Here is a 25535-nt window from a genome sequence, read left to right on the forward strand (position 1 = left end):
CTAATTTTGTATTTTTAGTAGAGATGGGGTTTCACCATGGTGGTCAGGCTGGTCTCGAACTTCTGACCTCAGGTGATCCACCCGCCTCAACCTCCCAAAGTGCCAGGATTTCAGGCATGAGCCACCGTGCCTGGCTGAGAGTCAATTAAATCTCTTTTTGTTATAAATTACCCAGTCTCAAGAAGTTCTTTATAGCAGTATGAGAAAATTTAGCTATAAGCAATTAAGAATTACATTTTCCTAAAATTACAATTTGAAACACTTTTTTTAAAAAAACAAATTCCTTCATGTAGCTACCTTTTAAATACGTTTCTAACAGTTTGGAGGAAAATTTCTTAATTTATAAAAATTAAGCAAAAAGAGACCTGTCAGTGAATCTTCAGGTGCAAAGAGAGCAAGAATTTTCTGGGTCTGATCTCCACCGTAAAGAGGTACAAAGCCTACATTTGACAGGCTAATAGGAATCTGAAATGACGAATTAATAAAAATTAGTGAACAGTCTGTTAAGAAAATACATTTAAAAAATATTTTATCAAGTAGTAAACTTTTCCTATGTTAATTTTAATTAACTTTATTTTACAGGAGACATTATTTCTAGTCTCTAAAAAAAAGAGTAAATCAAATAGACTTCCCTTTTGGAATAATTTTATTGTCTTAGGGAAAATATGAAAAGTTGTTTCAATAAATATTATGTTCTAGTCACATATCTGAATAAAAACCAAAGCTATAATATGGCCCACAAAGTCATTAAAAAACAACTGTAATCTATTATCTGTTATTTAGACTACTTGAGGAAGACATCCCATTTTCTAGTTAAAAAAAAAAAAGCAGTCAAGTAAATTAATTTTTCTGGGAAGATACATGCTATTAATATGCTTTAATTTTTTTTGCCTTCACTTAATTCAACACTTATTCCCTATTTAGAGATAACATTACAATTCAGAGAATTATAAAAATACTGGTGCTGGGGAAGACTCAAGAATTAAGTATTTCCAGAAGAAAAATCCAAGGCCTAGAGAGGTTAAGGAATTTGTCCACCACAGTTCACAGTGAAACTCTAATGATTCCAAGTCTAATGATCTTTCTATCACAAAATATCATAATTTACTGACTAGAAAATTTGATTTTACTTTTTTAGAAAAAGGAAGAAAAGATTCATGGCACAAAAAATGCATAATTTAGTATTTTGCTGATTTTTTAATTAAAAAATTTTCTAAACTCACAAATTCCAAATCTAAAGTAAATCTGAAGTAGCTCAAATATAGTAAACAGTCTTAGCAAAACTGGCGAACTTCTCACATATAATTTTAAAGACAAAGTCAAATAGCAATAACCTGTGGAGTTTGCCTTTTTAAAAACTGATCAATCAATATTTATCCATTTTACTGAATAGATTTCTGTAAAGATTTCAAAAATTAATGATTAACACTTAAAATGGATTTTTTTAAAAAAGGATATTTATTTCATGTATAAACTGGACTGAAAAGATTGATGACAATCACTGCAGAACACCTTACCGTAATATTGAGAAGAGAAAAACACTCTGGATTTTCAGGGTCCCCACACCTTAAATCTGACATGTAATCTTCAGCAGAATTTTCCAATTCCTCATGGCTGCAATTTTCCAGCATATCCACAGGGAATGCCATCCTCTTTAACAAACAATATGGAACAAACGGTTCAGAATATGAAATGCCATCTTCCTTTACTCACAGAAAATAAATTTTACTACAATGTTGCCATATTTTGTTGCAACAAGATCCTTCTGTTTCACTATGCCCACAGACTACAACTTGAACCTGCTGATTTAACCATGTATGTCAAAAAGAAAACTTTCAAACATTATTCATTTGTATTAAAAACAGGCAATGAAATAAATTAACAGATACTTCCTTAAACAATAAATATGGTTACACAGGCATAGGACATATTTATATGTACATACACACAAAAATACACATATAAAATATACTCTCATAAACCACTCAACATAAAAGCCACTGTAAAAGGACACAAGGGAACTTTTTGGAATAATGAAAATGTTCTAGATTGTGGTGATAGCTGCACAACCCTATAAATTTCAAACAAAAAATCTAAAAAATCACCGCAGGGACAGTGGCTCACATCTGTAATCCCAGCACTTTGGGGGGCTGAGGCAGGTGGATCATGAGGTCAGGAGTTCAAGACTAGCCTGGCCAAGACAGCGAAACCCCGTCTCTACTAAAAATACAAAAATTAGTCAGGCATGGTGGCAGGTGCCTGTAATCCCAGCTACTGGGGAGGCTGAGGCAGGAGAATCGCTTGAACCCGGGAGGTGGAGGTTGCAGTGAGCCAAGATCGGCACCACTGTACTCCAGCCTGGATGAAAGAGTGTCTCAAAAAAAAAAAATCACTGAATTGTACGGTTGCAACAGATGAATGTTATGGTATATAAGTTATTTTTCTCATATATATAGCTTTTTTTTTTTTTTTTTTTTTGAGATAGGGTTTCGCTCTGTGGCCCAGGCTCAAGGGCATTGGTGCAATTGTTGTTCTATGCAACCTTGAACTCTTGGGCTCAAGAGATTCTTCTGCCTTGGCCTCCCAAAGTGCTGGGATTACAGACACTGAGCCACTATGCCAGGCCTATATAGCTGGGTTTTTTTTGTTGTTGTCGTTATTTGTTTTTTAAGCCAGATCTTTAATGGGGAAACACTAAAGGTTTTAACACTAAAGATTAGAAAAACAAGGACTCCACTACTATATAACATTATGTAAGCAATGATCAATGCAATTAGACAAGAGAAAGCAATTACAGGCATAATAACCGGGGTCGGAGTAGGGTAGAAGTGAAGCTACTGCCATATCTATTATTTGCAAATAATAACTGAAAAATTTTTTAAAATCCATGAAAAAACTATTCCAAACAACAAGAAAATTTAGTAAAATAGGACATAAAATTAGCATACAGAAACCAGGTCTTCATATATACAACATAACAGTAAGAAGAAATAAGGGGCGGGGGGGAGGCAAAGTAAAAATAGAAAAAAAAAAAGTATAAATAGAGATGAAGACCTCATTTACAACAGCAAAAATCAAAATAGGCTTAAAATCAACAACAGAAACAGTATAAAATCTGTATGAGGAAAACTACAAAGCATTCCTGAAAGTGAACAAGAGGAAAGAAAAACCATGTTCTTGGAAGCTTCAGCATCATAAAGGTACCGGATCTCCCTAAGATAATCTACTAATTTAATGCAATCCTAATGAAATACCTTTAAGGTTTTATTGTTTCCTGAAGAAAAGTTGATTACAAAATTAATTTGAAAGGACAAGCAAAAATAGCTAGAAGAATGCACCCTGTCAGAGATTAAAACATCTTATAAAACTTCTATAATTAAAACAATGTGATACAGGCACGTGAATAAACAAATGGAACAAGATACAGAAATGCACATACCTATGGAAATTGAGTATGTAATAATAGAGACACTTCATTTGGCGCGGAAAAGACTTTTTTAATAGGTAGTATTATTTCATCCGTCTATCTTATTTTTAAATGAGACATTAATTTGCTTATTCATTTTGAACTTCTTATATTTGAAATCATTCAGTATGCTCTTTACTGTGTTAACTCTCTTCACTCAACACTACTTCCGTGAGAAACATGAATGCTGATGCATCTATCAGTTAATTTATTTACCCATTCTACTGTTGATGAACATTTGGCTATTTCCAGTATTTGGCAATTATGAATAAAGCTGCTATAAGCACTCACGCATGAGTTTTCTGGTAGACATAGGTGGTCATTGTTGTTAGGTCTATATACCCAGGCTAACTAATGTTACCAAAAGTGAGACACCCTACTGCATCCTGATGTGATGCAACAAGAAAATCGGACCTAAATCTAACCAAGCCATTAGAAAAATGTGTTAAATGATGCCTTAAGTATGCAGTCAACCAAGTTTAGAATAACTCAGTTTCTTCCAAATATACGACATGGAGTTTACAGAAAAAGAGTAAGATGGAAAGAAAATATAAATTAAAAGTTACTTAAAAGACACGTCAATGCATTGCAGAGGGTATCCTGATTTGCTTACTCCTGAAAATTTCCATGACAAGGCCAGGCACAGTGGCTCATGCCTGTAATCCCAGCACTTTGGGAGGCCAAGGAGGATGGATCGCTTGAGCTCAGAAGATCGAGACCAGCATGGGCAACATAGTGAGACCCTGGCTCTACAAAAAATATGAAAATTAGCTGGGTATGGTGGTATGCGCCTGTAGTCCCAGCTACTCAGGAGGCTGAGGTGAGATAATTACCTGAGCCCAGGAGTTTGATGACGCAGTGAGGTATGATCGTGCCAGCCTGGGCAACAGAGTGGGACCTTGTCTCAAAAAAAAAAGAAAAGAAAAGAAAAATTTCCATGATAAAAAGTTAAATAAAAAATAAACATATGGGCGGGGCGCGGTGGCTCACACCTGTAATCCCAGCCCTTTGGGAGGCTGAGGCAGGCAGACCACGAGGTCAGGAGATGGAGATCATCCTGGCTAACACAGTGAAACCACGTCTCTACTAAAAACACAAAAAGTTAGCTGGCCGTCGTGGAGCATGCCTGTAGTCCCAGGTATTCAGGAGGCTGAGGCAGGAGAATCACCTGAACCCAGGAGATGGAGTACACAGTGAGCCAAGATCACGCCACTGCAATTCAGCCTGGGTGACAGAGCAAGACTCCGTCTCAAAAAAATAAAAAATNCTCTGTCGCCCAGGCTGGAGTGCAGTGGCCGGATCTCAGCTCACTGCAAGCTCCGCCTCCCGGGTTTACGCCATTCTCCTTTCTCAGCCTCCCGAGTAGCTGGGACTACAGGCGCCCGCCACCTTGCCCGGCTAGTTTTTTGTATTTTTTAGTAGAGGCGGGGTTTCACCGTGTTAGCCAGGATGGTCTCGATCTCCTGACCTCGTGATCCGCCCGTCTCGGCCTCCCAAAGTGCTGGGATTACAGGCTTGAGCCACCGCGCCCGGCCGCTATTAGTTCTTAAAGGAAGTATAAAGTTGTATAGAATATCTTCTTTTAAAAGTTACCTAGTTTGCATTTACCCAATAACCTCTTCAATTTTTATTTAAAACAGTTTTACAAAGGGGAAGGCAGAAGATCAACTAAAAGTTACTTTCCTCTTTGAAATGACCTTCAAACTTATTTTATCACAAAAATATTAGAAGGCAAGAAACTGAAAATCTAACGGAAATATGAGAGAAACATCAAAAAAAGACACAGGATTGACATATACCATAACAGTTAATAATTATGTTTTTCTGAATTTTGAAGATATGATGATGATAAGAGGAACTATTTTTACCCTAATCTGAAATTTAGGTCCTAAGGACTTTAAAACTTGATGTACATATGGTTGGGAGCCTAATTTTATATAAAAATGTACACTTCTAAATCAAATTGATTTTTAAAAATCAAAACTTAAAAACAAAGTACAAATTCATTTCAACTGTTAGTAAATGCAAATGTCTAAATTAAAGAGAAGGTAAGAAAAATTTGTGAAATGATTTGGAAGTAATACCACAAGATTTCCAGTCAACTTTTAAATAGCCTATGAATTTCAAGAGAGATCAACCAGGAGCTTATGCAAGTAAGATGTTATAGTTAGAAAACGATCACAAAATAAAACAGTAGCTCTATTTGTGAAGGAAGCTTCTTCGTTAGCTTGGGCAAATATTTGTATTTCTATCAAATTCAATATGTAAAAGTAAACTATGGAAATATAATATTATGTTCTACAGTCAGATCTAACAATTCCAATGAAGATTAAAACTGTAGATGAAATTATAAACACAAAACAAATGGTCAATAGTGGATAAAAGAAGTATGACTAGGAAAACAGAACGTAGTAACTGTTTTTCTTCTCTTACAGAGAAGACCCCAAATATATAATGTCCAAATAATTGTATCAAAGACTCAAATATCCAAGTAAAGCACTGAGACATTTATTATACCATATCATTGACGAGATGAGGCTCAAGAGGATTAATGTCACAGCATTCCACTTAAATCAATTCAAAAGATTCACCTGAATATTAGCTACCAAAACAAAGTATGGATGAAACACATTTAAATTTTTCATTTACTAAAAGCAATTGTAATCTAAAGCATGAAATGGAAATTTGTATTTGAAGACTGCTTCCAGAAACTTTGTCTATAAAAGCATGGTCAATCACAACCATGTAAAAATAATATGGCAGCATAAAGAATACAAAATGGACATAAGAGTTTTATAGAATAGCAAGTTCAAGTTCACAAGTGATTTCTTTTTCACCTACTGTTACTATGATACTATGGTTCTTAGAAGATTTTAAATGCTAATTTCATATTTAAAATTCTAAATATGCATTTTATTTTAGTTTGATCACTGAAAAGGATAAAATTCTATTAAATAAGCAAACTAGGTCATCTAAATAAAGGACCCAAAGTCATAACATACAATCAGAGAACTTTAGGGTAGCAAATAGTCTTAGAAGTCTTGGCCTCAGCCTCCCAAGTAGCTAACACCACAAGCACACACCATCACACCCAGCTAGTTTGTATTTTTTTATAGAGACGAGGTCTCCCTACGTTGCCCAGGCTGGTCTCAAACTCCTGGGTTCAAGCGATCCTTCTGCCTCAGCCTCCAGTGTGATTACAGGTGTAAGCCACTGTGTGAGGCCCTAACAGGCCTTATATAAGGGTGGTGTACAGGCCCACCCTATTAGGTCATGGCAGGGGTGAGACTGGAACACAGGACAGGTATCCCTAAGTCCACTGATCTTTCCTCTATCTCAGTGTTGTCCAAACTTCAATAATTTGCATACCACCATCAACATTTTTCTGAGTGTCAAGTGCCTATATCACTATCTAATATTTTTCTCAATTCACTTAAAAAAAAAAAAAGCACTCCTCTCATCCCATCCCTGCTCCCCTTTTATAATTGTGATAAAATATACATAACAAAATTTACCATTTTAACCATTTTTAAGTATACAGTTCAGTATACTCACAATGTTGTGCAACCAGCACCACTACCCATTTCCAGAACTTTTTCATCACCCTAAACATGGTCTGTACCCATTAAACAGTAACTATCCATTCCTTCCTCCCACCAGCCCCTGGTAACCTCTATTTTACTTCCTGTTTATGAAATGGATTATTCTAAGAACATTTAAGTGAAATTATAGGATAACTGTCCTTTTGTGTCACATTTATGTCACTGTGCATAATGGTCACAAGGTTCGTCCACGTTGTAGCATGTATCAGAATCTCAACTCACTTTTTTAGAAACATTTTAACCCTTAACTATTAAGACTTGCGTGCAACAATAAAGGGAAAAATACTAAGACCTATGAAACCACCAATTTGATATATTAGATTATACATTTTCCTAATCAGCATTAAATTTCCTAGAAGTGTTCACCTGCATATAATCTTAAGATATCTACCAAATTGCCAATAGTATGTCAGCACATTCGAAAACACAGCACTATACAAAAAGACACTACTACAGGTCAAAGGCAAGTAGAACATCACTAAAGTATGAAAATAAAAATTAGTGATTCTTCATTCTCTTTTTCAAGTAGGGTTTTTTAACAGAAAAAATAACTTCTGGGCTTATTTTTATTATTGTCAAAGATTATTTTTTAATATACAAAATGTTATTTAAATACAAAACAACCCTGTGTCCTGGAGTCTGACAATTTAGATACCCTCATATTTGCATACAGAAGAACACCAGGGGAGAAACCCCTTAGTTAGATATTGTGATTTCTGAACACTGTTTAAAAACAACTATATCCATCATAGCTTTTAATATTAAAAAAAACAGAAAACACTTCCCTAATTCCAAAGGCCCAGACACACACACACCTATATCTCTCTTCTAAAATATTTTTATGTTTGCAAATCTGTTCTTAAATCCATTACTTTTGTTTCCAGTCATTCTCAGTGCTAAATTTTATTTGAATTTAAAGGAAGATGAAAGAATTAGAAACTATTATTATAAATCAGCAACAGCAGCAGGTAACATTTACTGAGAAATATCCCTTTATCAGGCTTTAGAGACTGTCACATTTACTATATAACAAAGAACTCCTATCTGCCGCATTTGATAAATGAAGAAACAGTTTTGGAATTCAAGAGACTTGACTAACATCATACCACTAGTGAGGCTAAAGAAATATGAACCCAGGCAATCAGATATACTTTTAAATATAATTATTTTTTATTAAATATGCAAAATCAAATATAGTATTTGTCATGGTTACATAACATTTTCTTTTGTAAAATATAATGATACCATTAAATATTCTATTCACATATTACACCAGAAAGAGCAGTAGAACTGTAATTCTGTGACCTAGGCTGTGGGGTCGGCTCTGCCACTAACTAGCTTTATGACCACAGGCAAGTTACTTACCCTCTTTAGGCTTCTGTACTCTCATTGGTAACGTGATGCAACTGGACAGGATAATCCTAAAGACCTTCTCACCTCTAAATGCTTGGAATTGTTTTTTTGTTTGTTTTGGAGTCTTGGTTAATTTAAGACTATGTAAACTGCTAGCCTAACAGTGGTTCTGCTACTAGTTTAGAGAGGCAGTGGAAGGGTGGTAAAGTTCCAGAGAGAAATATAGGTTGCTATGATAAATCCCTTGCTTCTCTTTTTTGTTGTTTTTAAGCTTCTGTTCTATGTTACGTAACTGTAAAGCTGTCAGATCAAATTCTGTCAAGTACTTTATGCTCTGTCCATGAGATAAACCAAAAGGCCTAACTAGATTCTACATGAATGAGAAAGCTTAATGTAGCCTTAAGTGAACTCATCAAAAAACTGACACAGAATGGACAGCGAAGTGTAAAAAGTGTCCAAACTAATTTACAAATTAAGCAAATGGTATGCTCATTAATCCAGGGTAAGCTGTATAAAAGACATAATACCAAGACCTCTTATATAAGAGATCTAAGATCATCAGCATCTGCTATATTGTATCTACCTTTTAATAATTCCTTTTTTCCAAAAAAAATTATATATTTGACAGAATGAATACCCTTAAGAATGAAAAGAGTTAGAAAACAAATTTATATTATTGTGATTTTTTCCCTACTTATTGTTGATTACTGGATGCCAACTATATTCTTCAAAGAGGGGAACGTATTCTACATGTTCAGCTCCTAAGTTATTTCATGATTCTTACAGGTTACTGTTATTATTTCGGGGCTTTGTGGGGAGAGGCAGATCCAAAAAAAAAATATGTACACTACAGAGCTGAAAGAATTCTCAAGCAAAAAAAAATAATTATCTCAACCAATCCAAGTCATGATCCTACCTCTCACAATTGTCTCTCCAACACTGAGAATAGGTTAGGTATCCAGGCAACATAATCAGCAACGCTCTCAACCTTATTTCTGAACCTTATTATGATTCCTCTCGCTTCCTCCCTTTTCTGTTTTCTTTCTTTTTTTTTTTTTTTTTTTTTTGAGACGGAGTCTTGCTCTGTCGCCCAGGCTGGAGTGCAGTGGCCGGATCTCAGCTCACTGCAAGCTCCACCTCCCAGGTTTACACCATTCTCCTGCCTCAGCCTCCCGAGTAGCTGGGACTACAGGCGCCCGCCACCTCGCCCGGCTAGTTTTCTGTATTTTTTTAGTAGAGACGGGGTTTCACCAGGTTAGCCAGGATGGTCTCGATCTGCTGACCTCGTGATGTGCCGATCTCGGCCTCCCAAAGTGCTGGGATTACAGGCTTGAGCCACCACGCCCGGCCTTTCTGTTTTCTAACATCATTTCCTTCTCTAATTAACCTGGGCCCTGTACTACATCAGTTCATCATCTTTACCTTACTTATTCTTCTATCGCTCCTGCCCCAAGGTCCTAAATGCTAGATTCCTCTAACCACTCACCTTTTTCTACTATGAAAGCTGAGTTTTTGAATATGACAAAAATAACTGCTACAACTATCAAAATCTCAGATGGGCCTCAACACTGTTCAGCAATCCTTTTCTGTTTTCTGGGAAAGTAAAAACATTTAATTATGGATGGGTTAGGACTGCCTATAAATTAGGTAATGGAGCAGGAAGCTGAATGGGATTCATACCTGTTGGCTCTTCTTATTTCAAGTAGGAAGCAAAACCGTCTTTTGAAGTTATAACCACTAATCCGATAGTGGACTATGTGCCAGGTTCTATTCTGAACACTTCATGTGTATTACCTGATGTAACTTTTATCAAAAACCCATGAGGTGGGTGTTTTAATTCTCTTCACTTGGCCAAAAAGGAAACAAAGACACAAAGTGGCTGAGTAACTTGTTCAAGGCCACACTAGTAAGCAGCAGAGCTAGTATTTGAACCCGGCAGTCCGACTCCGATGTCCATTTTTTTCCATTATATTGGTATGTCTGAAAGCACAGCACCTTAGGCAGCCCTAATATGATTAAAGATTGCTTAATATATGTCAGAGGAAGTCTTCCAAGTATTCTCTCCAACTCAAGGTTTAATTCTCTCTTCCTGTACAGGAAAATGCTCCTGGATAAGAAATCATTTAAGCATGAAAAGTACTGTGTATTTGGCATGTTTTAGGCCTTCAAAAGCAAAATCCAGCTATATTGCAAAGGATTTTGAGAGTGTGTGAAAGGTGGTATAAAATACTGGTTAAGGGAGCTTGTTCTTGAGCCAAACTGGATTACTAGCTGTGTAACCATGGGCAAATTACCTGAACATACAGAACACATAGAGGAAAATTCCTTCTGGTTGAGAAAGGAATAAACTGCTGCAACCAATAACTGAAAAATCAATCAAAACTTTTTTTTTTTTTGAGACAGAGTCTCACTCCATCGCCCAGGCTGGAGTGTAGTAGTGGGATCTCAGCTAGCTGCAGCCTTTGTCCCCCAGTTCAAGCAACTCTCCCATCTCAGCCTCCCAAGTAGCTGGTATTATAGGCACATGCCACCATGCCCAGCTAATATTTTTTGTATTTTTAGTAGAGATGGGGTTTCCCCATGTTGGTCAGGCTGGTCTCGAACTCCTGACCTCAGGTGATCTGCCCGCCTCGGCCTCCCAAAGTGCTGGGATTACAGGTGTGAGCCACCGCACCCTGCCCAAAACTTTTGCATCTAAAAAGAAAAAACTGAGAGGAAATTGTAACCAATATGACTTATACAATCTAATATCTTAATACAGACGAATAATGCAGTGTTTTTTTTTTAAGCTAAGATGTAAATAAATAGACAAAGGGCATGAATAGAAAATTCATAAAACAGGAAAACAAACATCAAAAACACTCAACTTCTTTTTTTGAAAAAATGCCTACTTGCATTCGTTTTTTGCTTTGTTTTTGTTTGTTGTTAGAGACAGACTCTCCCTCTGTCACCCAGGCTGCAGTGCAGTGGCACGACCACAGCTCACTATAGCCTCAAACTTCTGGACTCAAAAATCCTCTTACATTAGCCTCCTGAATGGCTAAGACTACAGGCACATGCCACCACACCCAGCTAAGTTTTTTAAAAGATTAATATGTTTGTACAGCAAAGTCTGGAAGGATACATTATACTGTTAACAGTAATTACTCCTGGTAAGGTGAAGGAAGACGAGAGGGCCCCAAGGGAGGAAACACAAGAGAAGAAAGTCAAATCCCCTTACGGCCTCCTTCCTCCAGTAGCTCACTTTGCAGGGCAGTCTCTCTTGGATACATGTGATAGGCAAAATTTGGGTTACATGCCTCCATCCTAATTCCAAGGCAGACAGAATATGAACTTTTAGTGTTCTACCCTGGGGAGGCAAAGCAGGACTCATAAGGCTGAAATGAAACTCATAAAGAGGCCGGGAGCGGTGGCTCACGCCTGTAAGCCCGCACTTCGGGAAATCAAGGCGGGTGGATTACCTGAGGTCATGAGTTTGAGACCAGCCTGGCCAACATGGCAAAACCCCATCTCTACTAAAAATACAAAAATTAGCCGGGCGTGGTAGCAGGCACCTGTAGTCCCAGCTACTGGGGAGGCCGAGGCAGGAAAATCGCTTGAACCCGGGAGGCGGAGGTTGCAGTGAGCTGAGATCACACCACTGCACTCCAGCCTGGGCAACAGAGCGAGACTCCGTCTCAAAAAAAAAAAAAGATTATTTCAAAGGTGCTCAACAGCTGGAACACAAAATACAAACTGAATTACCACACCCAGAATGGATAATAAATCATTATCTTACTATCTATATTCTACGAGCAGGATATAGAGAATGCTACTTACACGCCTTGAAACATTTGCAGAAGTCTAACAATAAATTAATAGATATTTGAGAGAGAAAGAAACAGAAATGGGCTTGTAATTGAAGCTTCCACATGACTCTACTACATACCACAGTACAGTAAAGTAATACATTTGCCTGTGGAATGTGTCAGCAACTCTGGTACTTCACAACCCAGACTACTAAATATAATCAGCAGTGTACAAAGATCAGGAAAGGTAAAATAAGTACTTAAATTAATAAACCATAAAACTGTGTCCATTTCAACATTGACAATATAAAATTCCTTACATTATCCTAGCTTCTCTACCACGTATCTGACTATACAGGGACTTTATTAAAGTTAAAAGGGGTTGGACATAGTAAACCTCCAGGATACAACCAATTTTTAAAAACAGGAGTCTAAACTATATGTTCACTGTTGTAGATATTTTTAACATAAAATAGCACAGAGATTTGTCGCATTTAGAACAATGAAGACTGATGTTTTCATTTTAAAGGAAACATGTCTAACTCACATCAAAAGCAAAAACAAAACAAAACTTGGCACTTAATTTTGGCATACCATTTGCGAAATATTCTGCTGAGTCACAATCCCCACCACTACTCGACCAAACTCCCTAGTATTTTCACTAGACAACTAAGAAATATAACCATGGGCTGCCACTATGTAGCAGAGTATCTCAGCAATTTGGAAAAATGTCAGCCTCTAAACCACAGATTCTCTAATTCTGTCCTTTTGGGCCTCTCCAACTCTGTACTTGGAGCCACGGCCTCATTAACCTGCTCATGCTACTCTCTTGCAAACTCAGGTGGGCTTATTTACCCAGATTCAGTACAATTCTTACCTCTCATTGGTAGCAGGCCCAAGGGAAGAAAGGACAAGAGATAGTAGTCTTATTTAACTTCAAAGCATATTTACTAAATAAATGAATGACTGAATAAAAGTTTGTATAAATAAACCACACACTGGTGCTAGGAGGAAGAGCTGCCACAGATGAACAAGAACATGCTGCTAGATAAAAAGTAACAGACGGCCTTTCAACAGGCAGATAGCGGGGAAGACCCTAAAAAAAAACATGCTGAGGCCGGGCGCGGTGGCTCACGCCTGTAATCCCAGCACTTTCAGAGGCTGAGGCGGGAGGATCATGAGGTCAGGAGATCGAGACCATCATGGCTAATACGATGAAACCCCATCTCTACTAAAAATACAAAAAATTGGCCGGGCATGGTGGCGGGCACCTGTAGTCCCAGCTACTCGGGAGGCTGAGGCAGGAGAATGGCGTGAACCCAGGAGGCAGAGGTTGCAGTGAGCTGAGATCGTGCCCTCTTTTTTGTGTGTGTGAGACTCCGCCTCACAAAAAAAAAAAAAAGAATATGCTGAATGGATGACTGAAAGTATATCAAGAATGGCAAGCAGTTGGATTTACCAAGAGAATTAAGGTATATAAAGACAAATGGTGGTGGAAGTACTAGGAAATAGATTAAGGACAGAACATAGCAGGCCAAGAATCCCAGATTAAAGAGTTTAGACCTCACTTGGTATACAAGCAGCAGGCCATTAAGGGACCTCGGGCATGGAAGAGACATTCAAGGCTATTCTTTAAGACAAATTATCTGACAGCTACATATAGATTGGATTGGTAGGAAGAAATGAAGGGAGACAAGTTGAGGGACTGTTATGGTAAGTACCTTGTGCATAAATCTTTTAATATACTTATCACATAACAATACATAATACATAATAATGTTCATTTTTCTTCATCTGTCTCTCCTACCAGGCTCAGAACTCCAGAGAGAAATAATCTACTTTTTCAGCACAGGTAAAAAGTTAGGATGAGCCAAATGATCAGCTATCAGCCATCTACAGGTCTACAGTTGATTACTGTCATACAGGTCTACAACTGATTACTTTCCTTCCAAGCACTTACAGCTCACCTGGAGATGGAAACTAGGAAGAAAGGTCTTAATTTACAAAAGGATAATAACCTCAAAATGTCATTTACAATCATTTTTTTAAACTCACAATGTATTTTCTGATGATAATAACAAGAGAACCACCAAATTTACTGATTGCATATCTTGCACCTTGCATTGTGTTGAAACACTCTACACATCTCATTCCTCGAAATGATCCTATGAATCAGGTATTCCTATACACACTTTCTGAATGAGGAGCCTCAGATGTGGAGAGGTTAAGTAAGCTGTCCAAGTTCACACAGCTAGGAAGTGGCCGAGTTCAGCTATGAGCCTACACGATCTGTCTCCAGAGGAGTTTAACCTGGTGGCCAGGTTTAAAGGTCGAGACAAAAGGCCAACGAAATCCATGATGTATCTAAGTGTAATACAATTATAGAATATAACAACCAGATTATTCAGTCACTCCTTAGGAGTTGTTTTTAAACCTTGCAATAAAGTTTCTTCAGACTTTTCTATATCTAAACGCCGTGACCCCTCTTCTTCAGAATTTTTAAATGGTTACTACACAATAAAAATGAAGTCAAGTGTTTTAAAGCTAAAGTTAAAAAAAAAAATAGGAAATATAACAACTGACGAAGTAAAATGCCTACCCAATATATCTTTTATTTTTAATTTTTGTGGGTACATAACAGTGTATATATTTATGGGGTACATGAGATATTTTGATCCAGGATACAATGCATAATAATCACATCAGGGTAAATAATCACATAAGGTCAGGCACAGTGGCTCACACCTTTAATCCCAGCACTTTGGAAGGCCAAGATGGGCAGATCACCTGAGGTTAGGAGTTCAAGACCAGCTTGGCTAACATGGTGAAACCTCGTCTCTACTAAAAATACAAAAAATTAGCCAGGTATGGTTGCGGATGCCTGTAGTCTTAACTACTCAAGAGGCTGAGGCAGAAGAACTGCTTGAATCTGGGAGGCGGGGGTTGCAGTGAGCCAAGACTGCACCACCACACTCCAGCCTGGGTGACAGAGCAAGACTCTATCTCAAAAATAATAATAATCACATCCATCACCTGAAGCATTTATCCTTTGTGTCACAAACAATCCAATCACACTTTATTTTTAAAAGTAGAATAAATTGTTGACTGTCATCACAATGTTGAGCTATCAAGCGCTAGATCTTCTTCATTCAATCTAATATGTTTTTGCACCCACTGACCAGACCCACTTCCCTGGACCACCCACTACCCTTCCCAGCCTCTGGTGACCATCACTCTATGCTCCATCTCCATGAATTTAATTGTTTTAATGTTTTTAGCTCCCATAAATGAGAGCATGCAAAGTTTGTCTTTCTGTGCCTGGCTTATTTTACTTAACATAATGATCTCAAGTTCCATCTCTGTTGTTGCAAATGATAGGATCTCATTCCTTTTTATGTCTGAATAATACTCTATTGTGTATATGTACTATATTTTCTTTACCCATTCATTCGATGATTGACACTCAAGTTGCTTTCAAATCTTAGCTATTATGAATAGTGCTGCAATAAACATGGGAGTGCAGAAATCTCTTTGATATACTGATTTATTTCTTTCTTTTGGGTATATATCAAGCAGTGGGATTGCTGGATTATATGGTAGCTCTATTTTTAAATTGCAAGGAACCTCTAAACTGTTCTCCATAGTGGTTATAGTAATTTACATTCCCATCAACAGTATAAGAGGGTTCCATTTTCTCTACATCCTCACCAGCATTCGTTATTGCCTGTCTTTTGGATGAAAGCCATTTTAACTGGGGTGAGATATCTCCCTGTAGTTTGTTTTTTTGTTGGTTTTTGCTTTTGTTTTTGAGACAGGGTCTACTCTGTTGTCCAGGCTGGAATGTGGTGATGCAATCCCTGCTCACTGCAGCCTCAATCTCCTAGGCCCAAGAGATCCTCCTACCTCAACCTTCCAAGTAGCTGGGACCACAGGTATGCACCACCACATTCAGCTAATTTTTTGGTAGTTTTTGTAGAGATGGGGTTTCACCATGTTGCCCAGGCTGGTCTCGAATTCCTGAGCTCAAGCAGTCTGTCCACCTCAGCCACCCTGTAGGCATGAGCCACAGTGCCTGGCCTCATTGTAGTTTTGATTTCCATTCTGCTGATGATCAATGATGTTGAGTATCTTTTCATATACCAGTTTGCCATTTGTATGTCTTTTTTTTAGGAAATATCTACTCAGATCTTTGGCTCATTTTTTAATCAGAATATTATGTGTTTTCAACTACTGAGTTGTCTTGAGTTCCTTATATATTCCGGTTATTAATTCCCTGTCAGATAGACAGTTTGCAGATATTTTCTCCCATTCTGTGGGTTGTCTCTTCACCTTGTTGTTTCCTTTGCTATGCAGAAGCTTTTTAACTTGACATGATCCCACTTATCCATTTCTACTTTGGTTGCCTGTCTTGTGGAGTACTGCTCATGTAATCTTTGCCCACTCCTATGCCCTGGAGAGTTTTCCCAATGTTTTATGTTAACAGTTTCATAGTTTGAGATCTTAGATTCAGTTTTTAGTCCTTCTTGATTTGGTTTTTGTATATGGCAAGAGATACAGGTCTAGTTTCATTCTTCTGCATATGGATATCCAGTATTCCCAGCACCATTTATTGAAGAGATTTTCCTTTCCCCAATATATGTTCTTGTTACCTTTGTCAAAAATGAGTTCACTGTAGATGTATAGAGATTTATTTCTGGGTTCTCTATTCCGTTCCATTGATCTACATGTCTGTTTTTACGCTGATACCATGCTGTTTTGATTACTACAGCTCTGTAGTATAATTTGAGGTCAGATAATATGATTTCTTCAGTTGTGTTCTTTTTACTCAGGATAGGTTTGGCTATTCTGGGTCTTTTGTGGTTCCACATACATTTTAGGATTTTTTTTTTCTATTTCTGTGAAGAATGTCATTGGTATTTTGATAGAAATTGCACTGAATCTGTAGATTGCTTTGGGTAATATGAACATTTCAACAATATTGATTCTTCTAATATATGGACATGAAATATCTTTCCATTTTTTATGTCCTCTTCAATTTCTTGCATCAATGTTTTACAGTTTTCATTGTAGAGATCTTTTACTTCCTTGGTTAAGTTTATTCCTAGGTATTTTATTTTATTTGTCCAAATATTTCTTTAATGAGTTACTCCAAAATAGAGCTAGGGGAAAAATAAAATTCACTACATTGCACTATAGTTTTTTAATTATTCATTGCAGGACAGAGACAAATAAGAAGACCTTGAGATTTAGATGATACTAGATTAAATATGAACCATAACCAAGGTTTTTTTTAAGATGAAATAAATTTTCCATCCAGGGATGGAAAAATATTCCATTTTTCATGGATCAGACAGTATCTGCAGTGTTTTATTCCCTTCTAAGGGGCATATCTTAAGGAAAAAAAGGGCCAGGTGTGGTGGCTCATGCCTGTAATCCCAGCACTTGGGGAGATCAAGACCATCCTGGCTAACATGGTAAAACCCCGTCTCTACTAAAAATACAAAAAAAAAAAAAAAAAAAAAAATTAGCCAGGTGTGATGGCGGACGCCTGTAATTCCAGATACTTGGGAGGCTGAGGCAGGAGAATGGCATGAACCTGGGAGGCGGAGTGTGCAGTGAGCTGAGATTGCACCACTGCACTTCAGTCTCGGTGATAGAGCGAAACCCCGTCTCAAAAAAAAAAAAAAAAAATTAGCCTGGCATGGTGGCACGTGCCTGTAATCCCAGCTACTCGGGAAACTGAGGCAGGAGAATCGCTTGAACCCTGGAGGCAAGGGTTGCAGTGAGCCGAGATGGCGCCACAGAACTCAAGCCTGGGCAACAGAGTAAGATTCTACCTCAAAAAAAAAAAAAAAAAAAAAATCACACTGCAAAACTGGAATGCCTCCAACGGAGAAGGCCAAGAGGGCAAAAGATCTCGAAACCATGGTACACCAGATGAGGAACTGAAATTGGGAGAAAAAATTCCCACTGCGGAAGGGAGGAAAGAAAGCTACCCTTGGCCGGGCATAGTGGCTCACACCTGTAATCCTAACACTTTGGGAAGCCAAGGTGGGCAGAGCCAATGAGCTCACAAGTTCAAGACCAGCCTGGGCAACATGGCAAAACGCCATCTCTACAAAAAATTACTGGCCGTGGTGGCATGCACCTGTAGTCCCAGTTACTCAGGGGGCTGAGAGAGAATGGCTTGAGTCCGGGAGGCAGAGGTTGTAGGGAGGTAGAGGCTGCAGTAAGTCAAGACTAGACTGCACCACTGCACTCCAGCCTGGGTGATAGAGCCAGACCTTGTCTCAAAAAAAAAAAAAAAAAATCTACCCGTAAAATATTTGAAGAATCAATATGCTGATGAAAAGTTTAGAAGTTTAGACTTATTTTGCATATCTTTAAAGGGTAAAAGAACTGGGACTTTCCAACAATGAATTCTACCCAAAAATGGATTAATTACAGTGCATAAAAACATGACCAGCCAACAAACTAGTCAAAGAATACTGTTAGTTACAGTTGGTATGTTTCCAGCTAGAGACAGGAGAAACTTCTCTGTGCCCATTGTAAGTACTGTCACAGGCACAAGAACTTCCCTTGAGTCTATCCAAGCCAGTATGCCATTTTTTTCCACCCCTCAGATACAAAAAAATTGTATTCTCCAAACAAAATTTATTCAGAATCACTTCTATTTCTTCTTTCATGGTTTGAAATTAACTTCAAGTATTTTTAGATATATATTATATTCTAAAGCCAAATATCAAGATGTCTACAATTTGGGTATTTCATGGAATACTACATAATCCAAAAAAAAAAGAGAACAAGGCCAGCAGCTCACGCCTGTAATCCCAGTACTTTGGAGGCCAAGGAGGGCAGATCATGAGATCAGGAGTTCGAGACCAGCCTGACCAACATAATGAAACCCTGTCTCTACTAAAAATACAAAAAAATTAGGGGGGCTTGGTGGCAGGCACCTGTAATCTCAGCTACTTGGGAGGCTGAGGTAGGAGAATCGCTTGAAGCTGGGAGGCAGAGGTTGCAGTGAGCCCAGATCGCGCCACTGTACTCCAGCCTGGGTGACAGTGCGAGACTCTGTCTCAAAAATACAAACAAATAAACAAAAACATCATGTCCTTTGCTGCAACATGGATGCATGCAGATGGAGGCTATTATCCTAAAGGAATTAACAAAGGAAGAGAAACCAAATACCACATGTTCTCACTTATAAATGGGAGCTAAACGCTGAGTACACATGAACACGACGAAGGGAACGACAGACACCAGGGCTTACTTGAACGTAGAGGGTGGGAGGAGTGTAAGGGCCAAAAAGCTACCTATCAGGTACTATGCACACTACCTCAGTGACTAATCATTTTGTACACCAAACCCCAGCAACATGCAATTCACCCATTTAACAAATCTACACATGTACTCCTGAACCTAAAATAAAAGTTGAAAAATTAAAAAGTAAAAAAAAATTGGGGTACTTTTTTGCTAAATTTAGCTATATTTTCCACTCATGAGTATAAATAATTAATAGAGAACAGTACCATATCTAAAATTAGAAGACAGCCTCTTAGTTTGGGACCCATAAAAACTATAGAGGGGGCTAACATGAATTATTTTCAGTTTTTAAAAACAAAACAAGGCTGGACATGGTGGCTCACACCTGTAATCCCAACACTTTGGGAGGCCGAGGCATGTGGATCATCTGAGAACAGGAGTTCGAGATCGGCCTGGCCAACATGGCGAAACCCGTCTCTACTAAAAACATAAAAAATTAGCCAGGCACGGTAGCACATGCCTGTAATCTCAGCTACTCAAGAGGCTGAGGCAGGAGAATTGCTTGAACCTGGGAGGCGGAGGGTACAGTGAGCTGAGATCGCGCCATTGCACTCCAGCCTGGGCGACAGAGCAAGACTCCATCTCAAAAAAACAAAAACCAAAAAACATACATCTCCTTCACATTAATACACAAACTAACAAAAAATGAAGGTTTTCTTAATTTTTAACATTTCTATCAACTCAACTTGTGGTTATATCTCACATAAATCAAAAGTTCTGATTGATGAGAGACAGATACATCACGATTTTTTTAAAATAAGGAAGTAAATTACTGCTTTGAAATGTACCTCAGCTGAGCATGGTAGCTCATGCCTATAATCCCAGCACTTTGGGAAGCTGAGGTGAAAGGACTGCTTAAGGCCAGGAGATCAAGACCAGCCTGGGCAACAAGGCGACACCCCATCATTATTAGAAAAGAAGAGAACCTCAATGAAGTGTCATACATGGTACATGGGGTGGGTGTAGAGAGATAATAAAAGGGAGAAAAGATAAGAAGATGAGGATCACTGAACTAGATACTAAAAGCTATCCTAATTCCGCTGATAATAATATTAGTAGCTCACCATTAATACATTAGCACATTTAGGTAATTCTGTCAACAACATTTTGAGATGAATTCTGTAATAACCACTCTTACAGATGAGGAAACTGAGGCCAGGAGGGATTCGGTATCTTAATAAAAGTCAGGCAGCTAGAAACAGCAAAGTCAGGATCCAAGCCTATGCCTATGGGCTTAAACTGTAGAACTGCACTGAGTAGCAACTACTGTTGATGGAAGTCTCAGAATAAATTAATTAGGTACATCACAAGTCAATCCAAACTTGAAAGCACTGGTATACATGTATAAAAGCTTTCAGACTACAAAATTCTTTTATTAGTATGGTTTAGTACTTTATCTTTCATTGTATAACAGTAAGTCAAACTCACTGACTTTTTCTCCACTTCTATGAATTAATAAATTGGCTTCTGTCCTTATCACTATATTAATGCTACTACTCATAAGATCTACAATAACCCTCCAAGTTCCAAATTCAACTGATTATTTTCATTCTTACTTCTCTTGACCTTATGACAGACTACACCAAACTGACCACCTTCTGTCACTTAAAAGTTTCTGTCTTTCCTTGACACTCAGGACAATCCGACTTTCTGGAGAGGGATCTAGGCAGATAATACAGATATGGGAGCTACCAGTGTGTATATTTGGTAAATGGAACCACTAGACAGAATAAGATTTCTAAATAAGGCCGAGGGCCAGTGGCTCACACCTGTAATCCCAGCACTTTGGGAGGCCGAGGCGGGCGGATCACGAGGTCAGGAGATCGACACCATCCTGGCTAACAGGGTGAAACCCCATCTCTACTAAAAATCACTTGAACCCGGAGGCAGAGGTTGTGGTGAGCCAAGATTGTACCACTCACTCCATCCTAGGTGACAGAGTGAGGCTCCATTTCAAAAATAAAAACAGTCTAATAAATGGATTTGTTTCCAATTCATATTTTCAAAAATTGTGTGCATTTGGACTTAAGGAACCTTTTAACATTTTAATTCACAATATTTCACCTAACTATAAGCCTCAGTTATTCCACTTGCTCTTACTTAGAAATCTTATCCCGTCTAGAGGCTCCATTTACCAAATATATACACTGGTAGCTCCCAACTATCTATCATCTGCCTAGATCTCTGATTCATATTTGCAACAGTTCACGCAATACCTCTACCTGGATTCTCCCTCAGGAAACCCAAACCTAAATAAAGTATATCCAAAGTTGACCAGGCATGGTGGCTCCCAGCACTTTGGGAGGCCAAGGCTGGCAGATCACTTGAGGTCAGGAGTTCAAGACCAGCCTGGACAACATGGTAAAATGCTGTTTCTACTAAAAATACAAAAATCAGCCAGGCATGGTGGTGGACACCTGTAATCCCAGCTACTTAGGAGGCTGAGGAAGGAGAATCACTTGAACCTAGGAGACAGAAGTTGCAGTGAGCCAAGATTGCACCACTGCACTCTAACCTGGGCAACAGAGCGAGACTCCATCTTCCAAAAAAAGAAAACAAAAAACAAAAAAAGGGACTCCATCTTCCAAAAGAAAAAAAATGTTACCTTCTCTCCCTCTACAATCCTCTCTTCTTCCTCTCCTCACATTCTATACTAACAAAGCAACCACCTACCCAGTTGTATGCTAAAACCTGTTGAAGTCATCCTCCACTCAGTCATTCTTTTCCCTTAACACAACTCTTCATTGTCATCATTAACAAAATTGGGTGATACTATCATTATGCGCATATCACATGTCAGTCAATGAGCTTTATACACTACTTCTGGCCATTTCAATAAGCTTGCAAAGTATGTCTCATACTCATTTTACAGCTAAAGAAGCCAAGCCTAAGTAACTATCCCTCATTTACACAACCATGGCAGCAGAGTCCTGGTGCCCTGACTTAAATCCAGTCTGTGTGACACCGAAGCACATCTCCTTCGACCTCAAATACTGCCTTTCTACTTCAGCAGATGTGTCTCAACTCTAGCCCCTCCTCTGTCACCTCCACAGCCACAGCTTTGCTTCAAGGCTTTGCCAAGATTATCATAAAGGCTCGTATCTTTTCTCCACTCCAATCCAGTGTTTAAACTGCTATTGGAATGATCTTCCTAAAAAGAGAGAGAGAGAACCCCATTCTGTTCATTCCTTTCTTCGAAAACCCATTATTGGTTCCCCATCACCATGGAGCAAAACTCATACACATCCATTCACAATCAGGCCCCAACCACCATGGGACCTGGGCCAGATCAACTGACTTCCCTGTTTTCAGAACAGGACCGGTTATAACTCTACGCTTTAGCATTTGCTGGGACTGTCTCTCATCGTATCCTACATCCCCAAAAACTTCTGACAAGTTCTCACTCATCCATTGTTCAAGACCAAGTTCAACTGTCACCGCCTCTGTAAAGCCCTTCCAGAGTCAGTCAGACAGAATTAACGCAGCCCTCCTCTGCAAGCCCCATATTACTTTGTTCAGTTCACTCACAGGACAGGATTATCTCCTTAATGTTTGTCTCATCTTTAACACTGAATTTCTAGATTACTTTGCACATTCATGTTTTTGTACCCAGCCTAACAGTACACATTACAAGGACTACTGGAATGAATTTTCCAAATTAAACTAATTCTATACCTGAGAAGTTACAAATAAAGTGTGACAACATGCAACTTGGCACTTTTTGAAATATGCAATTTGCTAAATTTGTTCCCAACTTGTATTTTCAAAAACCTTTGTATAGTTAGACCTTAAGGAATTGTTAACATTGTAATCCACAATACTTCACTAAACTATAGACTCCATGACAGTAGGGCCTGTTTGTGCCCTACAACACACAACAGACACTCAATGTTTGTGGAATAAATGAAACCTACCTTTGTTTAGCCTAAAACTAGCATTTCACTGGAACAATTAGTAACCAAAACTGTATTCTTAAAAAAAAAAAAGAACACATGTGGGGGTGGAAGGAATCTAGGCAAGTCACAATTCTAGCCTAAAAAACAGGCTAGCATAGATGAGTAGTCCCCTATACAGAGCACGTAAACGTTAAGGTATCATATACCAACTCTAAAACTCCAAGAGTCTAATAAGTATTCTAGGATATCTGATAAATTACTAGTTTTTCCTTCACTATCTTTAAATCATCACACCTTTTCCTTAATAATTCTACCTTGGTGATTTTATTGTTATCACTGAAACAATTGTGAAATATTCCTACTACCGCTGAGGCACAGCAAATTTAGAACTTAAATTTCAGGGCTAAATATACAAAAAATAATGGCATGGGAGAAGACTATCATCTTAAATACGATAATCACACAATTCCTTTTTTCCACTTAGAATCACAAAATCTCAGGGGAAGGAACATACAAGTTTTAACTTCCTACCCAACCAACAATCCTTTATACAGAATCCTTGACAGATACTGTTTTTTGGGTTTTTTTGTTTTTTTTTTTTGAGACGGAGTCTCGCTTTGTCGCCCAGGCTGGAGTGCAGTGGCGGGATCTTGGTTCACTGCAAGCTCCGCCTTCCGGGTTCACGCCATTCTCCTGCCTCAGCCTCCCGAGTAGCTGGGACTACAGGCGCGCACCACCACGCCCGGCTAATTTTTTGTATTTTTAGTAGAGACGGGGTTTCACCCTATTAGCCAGGATGGTCTCGATCTCCTGACCTCGTGATCCGCCCGCCTCGGCCTCCCAAAGTGCTGGGATTACAGGCGTGAGCTAGACAGATACTGTTGGAACCTCTACATGAATACTCAACTCTCTTATGTTGTACTTACCTTTAAAAAGTAAATCTTACTGAATTTTTAGGCAGACGACTGAACATAATATGCTTAAGGCTTAAAACGGAGTATTTAGGCAGGAGCTAATAGAGAAAAATATTAGGTTTTTGTTTTCAATTTCTCAACCATTGGTAAAATAATGTTCAAAATCTCAAGCAACTTCAAAGGCAAAAAGCACACCAAGATCACTTCCAAACTGGAGTCAATTAAATACAATCTTACCAATTCAGTGAACTTCTCTGACTTTTATAATAACAGAATCAATGTAAAAGTGTAAGAGTTGTGTTTGACTCAGCGCTGTTATTTGCTAGAAAAAAAAAAAAAAAAATCTCATCCCCCATAGGCCTAGGATAGGTCCAGACAGGTCACCCGCAATCCCTAGCAGGCAAGCTTTGCTTACTTAAATTCCCTAAACCAAGACTCATCTCTAAATGTCTAAGGTTCTTCTTGCCTCCATAATTCTCCCTATAGAACAAACATAGCTTTAATGGGAAGCATGATATTTCTGCCAGAGATGGTACACGATATGGAATCACTTGTTTGAAGACAAAATTAGTGGGAGTTTTCAACAAAACAGAAAATGAAAAGTTTAATTTAATAAGGAGGGTGACATGGAAATCTTTCCTCAAAAGCACTTAATTAGTTTTCTCCAAATCAAAATCCTTTGTTGGATATATATTCCATCTTTATTAAATAAATGATAGCATTTGTAATGACTTGAATACTATCTCAAAGGTCAGACTAATTTGAAGCCTTTTAGAACCTAAAATCCACAGGTAAGACATCTTAATTTATGGTCATTCATGTGGAAGGTCAACGTTGCTATTCACGTAAGCTATTTCTAAGTTCCCCAAACAGATCCTTATCATTAATTTAAGGAGAAAAGTCCACTATGATGATCATGTTTTATCTTTGTTTGCGCTTCGAGTGTTAGGACAAACGGACTTTTCCCAGGTGCCTCTCGCCTTCTCATTCCTTGCCTTTCCTCCAAAACAAGCAAAACTAAAATACTAAAAAATTTAGTCTGGTCCATACTAGTCACTAAAAATCTTTCCTCTTGTCAACACTTCATAGTAGGATAAGGGACGTAGTTTGCAAAGATTATCTGTACATCCTGTGTAAAAAATAAAATCGCATGGCACACCAAACCCAGATCCACTTCGGTGAATTCCCTC

At 38.3% G+C, this 25535-nt stretch overlaps 1 protein-coding gene across 2 annotated transcripts in view; it reads right to left on the reverse strand.

Moving 5' to 3' along the window:
• Positions 1-25535, reverse strand: part of FAM169A (family with sequence similarity 169 member A) — an 88189-nt gene that overhangs the window by 60846 nt on the left and 1808 nt on the right. For both annotated transcript variants that reach the window (XM_025389123.1, XM_025389124.1), the window contains exons 2-3: positions 1518-1652; positions 366-465 (exon numbers count right to left, since the gene is read on the reverse strand). In XM_025389123.1, coding sequence (XP_025244908.1) covers positions 366-465; positions 1518-1649 — 232 coding nt within the window. In that variant the 5' untranslated portion in view covers positions 1650-1652. The remainder of the gene's footprint in view (positions 1-365; positions 466-1517; positions 1653-25535) is intronic.

The sequence above is a fragment of the Theropithecus gelada genome, chromosome 6, assembly GCF_003255815.1.
Source record: "Theropithecus gelada isolate Dixy chromosome 6, Tgel_1.0, whole genome shotgun sequence".
Lineage (NCBI taxonomy): Eukaryota > Metazoa > Chordata > Mammalia > Primates > Cercopithecidae > Theropithecus > Theropithecus gelada.